Source organism: Lygodium microphyllum, chromosome 20, assembly GCF_053477565.2.
Source record: "Lygodium microphyllum isolate KBCC chromosome 20, Lygodium_microphyllum_v1.1.10, whole genome shotgun sequence".
Classification (NCBI taxonomy): domain Eukaryota; kingdom Viridiplantae; phylum Streptophyta; class Polypodiopsida; order Schizaeales; family Lygodiaceae; genus Lygodium; species Lygodium microphyllum.
Genome location: NC_141154.1, coordinates 127,020,403 through 127,032,387, shown reverse-complemented (window position 1 = coordinate 127,032,387; position 11,985 = coordinate 127,020,403). Strand labels below are relative to the sequence as shown.

Below are 11,985 nucleotides of genomic sequence, written 5' to 3'. Positions count from 1 at the left end.
GCAAGCTGTATTCTGCAGGAAAATCCATATTCTTCAGCCTTTCTCCCATATAAACCATGAAGAAACCATGAGAACAAAGTATCATTAAGTTTTGTATGCAGGATGCCTTGCTGCAAATGACTTTCTCTTAGTATAAGACCACCCGGATCATATGGAATACAGAGATAATAACCATTAAGAGAAGTAGGATTGTCATGAACCATAAATGTCAAACCACCCAGGTCAAAAGGAAAGAGAGAATCATCTCCATCATGACTACCCAGATCATAGGGAAAAGATATCTCATCATCGTCATAAGGCATGTCTTCATTGATACTCTCATCAAAAGTATATGCATCCCAAACATTTTTCTCATGTACATCTCCATATGCATTCCAATCAACATCTTCTTCTATTGGCTATAGCATACCAAAGTTGTCAATGGGATGATAGAACCCATCATGTGTTTTCTCAGTATCTTCATGTGATGCCTCAATATCTTCATGACACATATGATCAACATAATCCTCTTCAACATCATCATGAAATATATGTAAACCTTGAGTTTGCTCTTCTTGTTGTACACTAATGTACTCTTGATCAACTTTGTCATGTGTATCCTCTTGCTCTTCATCTTCATCTTCATCTTCATCTTCAGCTTTGTTTTCAGCTTCATCTTTATCTTTAGCTTTATTTTCAACTTTGTCTTCAACTTCAACTTCATCTTCATGCAGTGAATGACCTTGCTGTCCATGTTCTCTTGAGATAGGAAATTTAGGCCTACCTCTACTCCATGAATTAGCACGTGGCTGAGCGGTTTCATTGACTCTAGAAGGACCTCCATGTTCATAAGTCGATGGTATATGTCAATGAGCTGTAGTAGATCTCACATTCCCATGAGTAAGTGGCACTTCTTCAACATGGGGTGGTGGTTTACTTTGGAATCTATCTCCCAAATTGTTGAATATAGTGATCAGCTGATCAAACTTGGTATCCAATCTACTACTTTGTTGCTCCATATGAGAAATCATATTGCTAAATTTATCATCCATGGAGTGGGTAAGTTGAAGTAAACCATCATTCATGTTGCCAAGTTGCTTAGACATTTGTTGGAAGTTGTTAGAATCACGTGAGATGTTTACTTCATTCCCATGATCTATGACATGAGGGTTCTTTGGCCATTGCACTTCGTCATTGGTGGTACTAGCTCCCACGAATTATTGCCTCTGATTTGTGGCTCTATTATTGTCATTTGTCTCAGCATGATACTCCTCCAAGCCTTCCTCAATGTGGTCTAGCATTTGCTCTTTCTTCTTGTTCCTTGCCATGTTGTAATTTCAGCACTGTCAGTCAAAGATTGGTCTATATCTTGAGCTATGCTTCCCGATCCAAGTGCTTTATAGCTCCAAACGGAGATTACAATTTGTATATATACCAAATTTACTGAAATAATCACTTTGGAATAGGTATATAATGGTTTCAAACCAAAACAATGTGTCTCTGCCTGCCTGTCAAAGTGCAGCCTACATTGACCACCTGTCACAAAATGGGCTATAACTTGAGCTCCGCTACTCCAAATGAGGCATGCTATAGTAGGATCAAAGAGGACTTCGAGCTCTACGTACTGAGAACAAGAACCCTTATTGCAGAATTAAAAATGCATTTCCTGTAATAGGTTCTTTATGACTGTCCAGAATGGGACTGCACCTTGTAAAAGTACTATTTGAGCACTGTTTCATCCCATATGCATATAAACCATGGTAAAACTCATGTGGGCACTGAAGGGAAACCTGTAGGCTATAATCACCGCCTAGAATAAAATCTGTAGCACCTGTAGGCCTGTCAAACTGTTCAAAACTGTCTATCCTAGGGTTTAAAACCTCATAGCCATGCTCAAACAAAGCTTCAAGCTCAAAGGTCCTTCAATGTCGGTCATAGGGTATAAGTAGAGACCTCAAGGAGTGGAATAGATGAAAACCCCATGATTTTGAAGAAGAAATCTGAGATTTACTTGATGTTGTAATAAACTGTCAAGGAATAGGGCTTTCATGAAGAAGAGAAAAGCTCAAGATGATGAAATATTTGCCATAGATGGTATATTGGTAAGCAAAAATGGAACCCCCTGTTGCTAAAATCCATTCACGAACTTCTAGTAGCAAAGTGATTTTGTCTCTAATGTAATCCTCAAATCCAGACTGAGTAGTCTTTAGTACAGCCAAACCTTCCATCCCTAATACTACAATCAAGGATCCAGTATTGTCCACAGTTGTTTGACAAGTATGATTGCCCTTTCCCAACTTGTAACCATGACCATGAACTTTTCCATCTATCATTATTGGCTCCCATGGCTTTTCAATTATATTAACTTCAGCAGTTGTTACCTCGGGGTAAGTTGTCACAAAATGCTATCCGAGCAGTGTACCGAAATCTTCGATGGAAATCTCACTTTTGTAAGCCTTCGCCTTTGCATAAACCATGTTTTTTTAATGGAATCAGTTGACACAATCGACAAGTTATCGCTACTAGTGTAAGCAGGCAGGCAATTGGATGTCAGGAGGATGGATACACTCCATTCAACAAATGCGTGGTGTCAGCTTTTACCGGCAACTTATGTAACGTTTATAGATGCAAATCGGGAAGACGAACGTGAAACTTGACCAGGAAAGTATTGAGATCGCCTAAATTTACTTTAACAGAAATCCTTCTTCTTCTTCCTCCTTCCTTCTCCGTCTATGTCTGCTTCTACTTCTTGCCTTGCCAAGATGGTATATAGCTTGGAGCTTCTAGCCTCCATATCCAAGCTCTATATAGCTTGTGACCACGAATTTTATCAGCTCATAGACGAGTGTGTTCAGCAAGCGCAGTCTGCGCAAATCCAACCTCATGTACTGTGTGAGATCGCAAGATCGAAGCAAGGTATGGCTATACTCTATGGATAGCTTAAGAGCTCAAGAGTCAAGTAGATGATGCTTTTGAAGCCATTGAAACCATTGGAGTGGAATAGAAGATGATTTCTTGGACCATAGCTTCAATGGAAGCTTGAAAGGAACTTGAAACAAGAGAGAGAAAGACTGTTTCCAAAAAGAAACCCTTCCCTCTCAAAAGTAACCACAATCAAACTTACCTCCAACCCTGGTTATCCTCATTTTGTTCGTCTTCCATCATTTTTGAGCCAGGAATGAGCCATGACCTACTAAATGTAGCTGGAACCCACCATTATCCACTGGATATTGCCAAGATCCTCCATCTTGCATGCCAAGAACCATCTTCTTGACCACTGTTTGTGACAATTACTTCAGATCTAACCACGGTTCTATGTAAGTCATCCCTAGACAACTAGACACAAACTTCCATGGTGACAGATCAATCAAGTCTTGATGTAACCAACTCCTCCATGATTAAGACCTCCCCAGCAAGATCATAACCATGAAATTTGATGTAACCAAGGATCAAAGACACATGCTTTGATACCAATGTAATAAAGCAAACATCTCATACAAGAAAATACACAAGATCTAACATCTAATGCTGACAATAACAAGAAATGCTACTGCCATAGCCAAGATCCATGTTCCATATGAGATGTACAAATGGGGAAATAGATGGTATGCTGAGAATCAAGTGTGATGATAAGCTGTTGTAGAATACTCACCTTCTACAATGGTGGAAAAGGATACTCACCTCCAAGTAGGGTGGACATGGATATGCACCTCCATGAATGGTGGGAGGATGTGACCTCAAGAGCTCCACAAGGAGTTGTATTTCAAAATGATCAAAAAGGTTCCCACATTTGGCCATACTCCACTATTTATAGCTAACCCTAATTAATGTGTCTAGCTCCTAAGCCTAGGTTAAATTTGTTTTATTACATTTTGAGACACCTTGACATATTTTTAAAAATTTCAAGGAAACAAAAGATAACATCTAACTATTCAGAAGAGTACAAACATTAAATTGTAAATCTTGTTCAAGCATTTAAGGAAGCTTGGGGAGAAAAGGATATTACTTTCTACTTGGTAAGATAGACATAAATTTGAACCTTTTTGCTTTGAAAACAAGGTTTAATGATTTAAATTACTTATTGCTTGTTGGGTTGTCACAACATATTCTTCTTATTCATGGGCCTTATTTTGTGGAAGAGCAAGGGCCCCTAGCAACTTACAGTGGCCAAGGTATGGAGAAATCTCACTACCAAGCATGTATGTGTTTCTTTTCAAGCACTAGACATGGAGAAGGAGCAACAAAAACCAATGCCCTTCAGGAGTTATTCAATTGGTTTTTTCGAAGACAACTTCAAATATGTAGAACACAATAAATGAGATGGAATCTAAAATACCGATACTATTTTCAAAATATTATATACATGGCTAGCTTTTAAGAGCCTTTGCTTCCTCGTCCTCCCTATGCATTTTTCCTATATAACGTAAAAACTTTATTCTCTTGTATCCAGCTATGGATTTGATATCTGTTTTGTTTGCTACTAAAACATAAGATGAGTATATAAGGAAGTATCCAGCCCTGGAGGCAGAGAAGCCGGGACCATAACCAAATATTCGAATGGCTACTGTCTTTTCCAAAAACATAACTTTGTGCACATTGTACTACAAACCTAAGTATCCAAGAAGCCTTGTAAGTGCTTTAAGACAGACAATTGGCCATGAGGCCTCCTTTGAGAAAGTGCTATGCAAAACCAACAGAATATTGGGATCAATCCTCGATATGTAATGCCCAAGTGCAACATTCTTTAGGTAACTACCACCAACTCTCGATCCTTTGGCTTCTCCCAAGAAAATATCCTCGTTTGCAATCTCCAACTATAAAAGCAACAGTTAGACTGAAAAAATGAAAATATGTATGTGGTTCCACAAAAACAAAAGAATGCATTACCATTTGATTTTCATCACTCTCAAGTTTGCTTGGATTCCATAAGCTAATTGATGTTTCCTTGATATCCTTGAGCTCCTTTATTTATTCTGACTCCTCCCTTCTGAAATTGGAGATTCCAAGCTTCTCTTGAAATTGGTCAAACTCTTTGACAGCAGCTTGTAACGCTCTCTCAGCATCTTTAACCTTGCTTAAACATAGGGAAAAATCATTTGATGCATCTATAAACTTATCATTAGACATTTGAGTATCTAATTTAAGTAAGTCCTCCTTGGACTCATTTTCAACATCCACTATGCCTTTTGGATCCACAGATGCCTCTACAATAACTACCAAGCAATAATATTCTCTTAAATTGTAAAGAATTTGGAGATCAAACAATAATATATACTCCTTGTCTTTAATTGGGAAAGTAGGCAAAGATGGAATGATAAGGCTTGAAGGAGTGTCAGATGGCTCATCAACCTCTATAGTAGTCTCTTCAATTACTGCCTTTGCTTTGAATTCAACAACATCCAGGTCCTTTGCAACTAATGCTTCCATCTAGGTGTCTAGTTGCTCCTCAACATCAACTTCATCTACTATCTCTTTAAGAAGGCAACAGCTAGATCATTTTGAGGTTTCTTTACACTTTTCATTAGATTTTAGAGGGTATTTCACAAGGGCAAATACAATGAATGCAGTAGACTTAAGCATAAGCCTGCATTTTTTTGGGTGTAAAGAGCATAACTCAAATGCATAAAATCTATCAAGAGAATGATAACCACATTTCTTGGTAAACAAGGACTTCTCAGTGCCTGACCTTCCAACAGGGGTGTGAACATACTCCTTGGAATCCAACTGAACAATAGGATATGCCAACTCTTCAAACTTTGCAAAATCTTCCTTGCGAAAGTCCTTTGAGAAGTTAAGAACTTGATCAAGGTCCCACTCTGGATTGAAAATCTCCCTAGTTGTTGGATAGGAAGCAATGCCAATATTGTTTTCTATGAGAAAATCCAAAAGCTTCTCAGAGGCTGTGACATCTACATTCCAAAAACCCTAATATAATGTCTAATGAGAACATGACACATGGACATCAGCACCCGCAAGTATATAAAAACTTCCCATTTGGCACGAACATGAATTCACACCTTACGTCATGGCTGTCGTTCATCCGGCAGTGCTAACATATCTGATCGACAAAGATGTCATACATTCGACGTTGGTGACATCGAAGGCTGCTGAGTTGTTCGACACAGCACAAAAGCATACTTCACCAACTTTAGCAACAACCCTCATCACATTGTTTTGGAGCTGTCAAGAATAAACAGTGAAGTAGAGCAAGGAAGGAGCTTCTTCTTGTCTTCTCGTGTTGCACTGCGAGCGGGGCAAATATGAAGCGAGGGCATGCAAATAGAAACGAGGAACTCATGCATTCGTGTTGTGTTGGAATCCCCCAATACAAAGTGATAAGGGCAAAGAAGGAACTACAATTCACGCTATCACGCTGTATCGAGCCAACCTTTTGTGCGAAGCGAGGAGCAGGAGTTCAAGGCCTAAGTATTGTTTCGGCTTCCATCTAGTCTCTATTTTGGTGTGATGGGAGTCAGTTGTCTTTGTATTAATCTTCCTTATGGTGCTGTGTTAGTTTCAATGGCTAGGACAAAACAAACTACACAGAAGGTCTTGGTGAAGAAATCTTTTGAAGAAGGTGCTGAGCAAACTGTTGAGGAGACAATTGAAGAAATTGTTGTCCCTATTACACCAACTGGTAAAGTATGTGAAGGTGAATCCTCACAGAACAAGTCATCTGGTAAGGTTGAGCCCTCAACTTCTCCTCAACTTCAGCTCTCCAAGGAAGCCCCTGTGAGGAAAAAGAGAAAGTCAAGATGGTTTTACATACCGAGGTGTTTTGCAGAGATCAAGAAAGCTCAAAAGTCAACTAGTCACCTCATTCCTAAGGCTGCATTTTTTAGACTGGTCAAGGACATATCTGATAGGTTGTCCTCTATTGCTTCTGTGGATGGCCTCAACAAGAGATGGCAATTATTTGCCCTTCTATGCTTGCAAGAGGCAACAGAGGATTTTGTGATAGATTTTATGAATCATGCTTATATTACAGCTACCCATGCACATTGAATTACATTAATGAATGAAGACTTTAGTATGGTTAGCAGACTTAAATATAGGTTTGACAATGTTTTGAAGCCTCTTCCAATCGACTGATCAAAAGGCATTTGAAATCCTCAATGTTCCACCTAGAAGAAAGCAGAAAGAGCCACCAACACCCAAGATTGAAGAGGTTACCCATTTGTATCCTACAAGGGTTGCAAGTGAGCAGGAGGTTGTCTTAGAGGAGAAAAGGAAAGAGGTAATAGAAAATGAGGATCTCATCTGGCAAAGAAAGATTTTGTCTCTTGGCCCAATGAACTACAAGAGGATGGGAAAAGTGTACGGCCAAATGGTCGTGAATGTTTCTGTTAGTCCTAAGAAAGAAGACTACCTCAGCATTTCTCCAGAGGATAAGATCCTATTTGACAAAAAGTATACTCAACTAATAGATTCAGTTGTTTTCTTATTGTTTGAGGTAAGGTCTTTTGCTTCTCTTTATTTATAATGAATTTTTCCAAGGGTTCTTATATTGCACTCATTCTCTTATTCATTCTTTACTTTGTATACAGGTCATATATTGATTCTCTTAGCATGGATATTGCTAAGAATATATTTGTTATTGATCCACTTATCTCTGTGGATTTGTTTTCAAAATCTGATTCAAATATGCAAGGTTTTTTAAGCACTTTGATAGTGTTACAAACATATTTTTTTTCCATAGATTGAAATGTACTTTCATCGACATTCTATCTCTTGATGATTTGTCTTTAGGGTTATTGCTCACTTGTGTTTTGGTTTACAGAGGACATTGGAGCCTAATCTATATCAACATTCCTGCAAGACATGTCATTTTTGTGATTTCTCTTTTAGGAATCCATGGCCAATCAAAGATGTATTGTCAATAAACACTCTTTATTTTATCTTTTATTGAATAAAGTTTATAATATTCGCTAATAAGTTAATATGTGTAGTGTTGCTAGACTTATTACTACCCACTTGGATACTAGCTTTGAAAGCATTGCTGATCCTCAAAGACCTTTCAAGTTTCTGCTTCAAGAGGTCCCATTGCAAAATGACGTACATAATTGTGGTTGGAGAGTGGTTTCAAATGCTTCGAGGATAATAGATTCAAAGTTACTGAATGTAGAGGGGATGAATGCAAGTCTCCTATGCTTTATCTTTTTTATAGTGAAAGTCTCTTGCTACTTCAAATAACTTGTGTGCTTTGTTACAGTGCAAAGACTGCCTTGAGTCATACATATGGTGGATACGAGAGAGGTGTATTGAACTAGTTTTAGATAGGGCAATTACACCGGTGGACCCAGATTTCCCTCTCCCAGTTACAAATTCCAAAGGACAGGCAACAACGAAGGGCAAATGCAAGAAAATGGCAACCACCAAGAAAAAGAAGTCTCTAAGGTCCAAACAAAAGGGGCCCAAAATGAAGGGCATGCCTAAGCTTTCTCCATTGAAATTTAGTCCATCTCCTCTAAGGCCCAAGGAGAAAAGAGTGCCTGAGGTAATTAAGTTCTAAGAAAACATCTACCAAGAGGAAACTAGTGATGATGGATGAAAGTATGGAAGATGAAGCAACGTTTCCAAAGAAGGAGAGAAGTCTTAAGGATGGAGAAGCTATAGATTAAGGAGAAGCTAAAGAACAGCCTGAGGATGGAGAAGCCAAATATCAAAGAGAAGCTAAAGAATAGCCTTATAATTATCAGTTTGTCTATGTGTACTGAAATAACATTCCCCTTGTATATACATCTGTAGTGCAATATTCTAACAAAAAATGTAATGATATGTCATTTTGATCTTACCCATGAAAGACAATTTTTTCTTCATAAAATCATAGAGAATTATAAAGCTTGTATCAAGTCCTTTCCTATTAAATTGTATTGCACTTTTGTAACTCATGATATAATGAAATCATTTTGGTCCACAAACGACGATTTGTTATTCACAAAATCACTACAAAGCTTATACAAATATTTTTTAAAATAGTACTTATCAATGTGTATAATTCCATGTTTCTGGCAATAATATTTGTGAGCAAAAGAAAGATTCAAAATTATTTATATATGCATATTTGAGCAGTGGATTTTTGCCCCAAAAAAGTGCTCAAAAGTTGCCAAAAATTTTGAATTTTAAGAGAAAATTGAATCTTGTCAAAGGCGACAGGTGCAATTGGGCTGATTTTAAGCGGGCAAAAGACGAATTTCAAAAGTGCTTTGAAGACCCGCCAAGCGACAGTTATGGAATTTTCATAAATCTTTTAAGTGTCAAATTGGACTTCTGGAAGTGGTCGACAGTTGGGGACTTCAAGTCATGCAGGTAGAAATTTTCAAAAGTGAAATCGGAGGTCGGGAAGTCGAAGTGCGAGAGGTCGGACATGTCAAAGCCAAAGAGGGCCAACTTTAAAGTGGTTTGGGCATGGACTTGTTAGAGGGCCCTTAAAAGGGCCTTAGGGGGAGAAAAAAAATGATTTGTTGGGGGGGGGGGGGGGGGGGGGGGGATTTCAAAACGGCGACCTGCAGTATGTGCCACTTCAAAATGGTGACCTGCAATACGCACCGCCCCATCCATTCCTTGGCGACATGTAATGGACTGAAAGCAACCCCCTAAACAGATCATGCTCATGAATTCCAACATTGCTTCGCTCTCCAACACCTGGCCTCATGTGAGAATTGGTTGCTTGGATGGCCTAGTCCAAATCTAGTCCTTCTCTCTCCTCTCTCCCTCTCTCTTCTAAATGGTGGTTCATACGAAGGAAATCAAGAAGAAGAGGGATCGAAGAATGCTTGTCCAACGAGGATCGGATGTCGCTCCAAGATCAAGAGGAGGCTGAAGGAAGGTGTTCAGCACTAAAGAATGATTGCTAGTTGGGGTCCACTAGCAGCCCATATTAATTATCAAAAAACCTGAAACATGTGAATAAGCGATATGCCTCGTTTTTATAAATGAAATTTGCTTCTTTTTTATGTTTGATGGTTGAAATGAAATTCATATGGAATGAAAATTTGTTTAGATATTGTTTGCATCATGATTGAGGGCTGATCATAAAATAAATGCAGAACCATAATGATACATGGTTGTAATAATTAAATTACAACCCGAAAAGTGCATTTTTGAGGAAAAATGAAGATTTTGTTGGTTTTGGATGGAAAAACGAAGTTCACATGGAATCAAATTATGATAAAATCCATCTTTCAATTTTCTAATCAGTTAAGAATCATAGACCAAAAAATACCCTATTTTTATGACTAAATCAATAGGAAAAAAAAAGAAAATGGGAGAAAATTGGGTTTTCATGCTTTAAAATTTAAGAAAAAATATGATTAATATTTGTGGATGTTTAGCAATATTGAGGCATGGGGGTATAGCCTCAGCTCATCCTAGTTTGTATGTCTTAGTGCATTTTTATTGCTTTATACACTAAAAATGATAAAAAGCCCAAATCCTACACATATGCAATGATGCAACACACAAACAGTAGGGGGAAAAGAGGGTTTGTGGAAGCATTTATGTGCTAAAAATGATGCAAAGTCTGATCTTTTGTTTGTGTACATCATATAGGACGATTGATTACTTAAGTTAAATTTGTTTAAAAACACACAAAAATTCTACAATTTGTCAAGATTATAGGTTTTCTATATTGACTCCATAACATAGAAGAAACAGAAGAGTTCCTTGTGCCTAAAAGAATTTTACACCATCAGGACAATACTCTAAGGTCAGGCAAGGTATTACATAAGTATTTGGTTAAGTTTAAGAATCATCCCCCATTTGACGCTCAATTTATGACTAAGAGAGAACTACAAGACTTTCCAAATCTTCTAAAGGACTACGCATCCCCTCTACACTTGAGGTCAATTGTTTAGAAGCCAAAGGGATATCACTAAATTGATTGCTTATTACACATTCTCTATTTAATAAATTTATATCAATAAACTGATGACTCACTTTTCTTTAAGTGTTGATGATGATCTAGTATGGCCATGAGACCATTTAGAGACCAATATTCCTAGTGCATCACTTAATGGGGTGATCAGAGCACTGTGACAGGGATATCTGGTACAGGTAGTACAAGTTATGAAGGGGAAAGGAAGTGTCTACCAAGTAAGAGTGTACACAAGAACCAAGGAGTTACACATAAATGATGATGGATTGAGTTCTAAGAAAAGGAAGTGCATTAGCATTGTGTATATGTATTTATGTGTGCATCCGGGGACGCCTGGGAATGTTTACTTGTACATAATGAGCATTGCATTCATTTGGGGTCATCCTCTCCCTTACAAGTCAAGGTTTAAGGTCGTTTCTCTCTTAATGAATTAAGAAGAAAAGTAATTCTTTCACTAAGGAAAAACGAGAGAGAGGTAATTCTCTCACTAAGAAAGACAAGAGACGTGATCCTCTAGAAGTGATGAGGAGAGGAGTGGTTTTCTCTTTCTAAGGTCTAAGATGACATAAGATTTTGTGGCTAGTCAACCTTAAGGTTGCGACCCAAGGAAATCTAATGAAGTCTCCTTATCTATGGCTCAAGGTGGTTGCATGGACCATAAGTTAAGAATAGAGTTGAAAAAACTACCTTTCTTAAAATAGACATGGTGAATCCATTTTTAAAATATCTCCCGATAGAAAGCCTATCTCTAAAAGCGTCTTGCATGGGTTATCGGAAATGACGAGAACTACAACTTTTGTGTTGGACGTTTTTCCAACTCCGAGCAATGCACAAAGAGATATTTTGAAATTGGTGCTGCAGAGTAGGTCCTAGAACAACCACATTTTGCATGAAGATCAACCTTTCCAATCTTGGCACTCAAGTCTCTCTTCAAGAAGAGAAGCTCTTGAAGCCTATAAAGAGGAGGCTCTCCTTGGGTGTGGGAGAGGTGAAGGAAGCATCACTTTGCATGCATCCAAGAGGAGAAGAGAAGGTGCAAGTGCTGCAGAAGCTTTGCTGAAATCAAGTTCCAAGAGGAGAAGAGAAGGTGCAAGTGTTGTGGAAGCTCTGTTGAAATCAAGCTCCAATAG

The 11,985-nt window shown here is 38.2% G+C and overlaps 1 protein-coding gene across 1 annotated transcript; it reads left to right on the top strand.

Annotated features, from left to right (window-relative positions):
- The first annotated feature begins 6,498 nt into the window (after nucleotides 1-6,498).
- LOC148019366 (histone H3-like centromeric protein cnp1) lies at nucleotides 6,499-6,984 on the top strand. The gene has a single exon (XM_087701335.1). It carries the CDS (start codon nucleotides 6,499-6,501, stop codon nucleotides 6,982-6,984), a length of 486 nt encoding a protein of 161 aa, XP_087557461.1.
- Nucleotides 6,985-11,985: the final 5,001 nt, after the last annotated feature.

Excerpts from the sequence above, each read along its gene's own strand:
- LOC148019366 (XM_087701335.1), top strand. The coding sequence starts at position 6,499 with ATGGCTAGGACAAAACAAACTACACAGAAGGTCTTGGTGAAGAAATCT.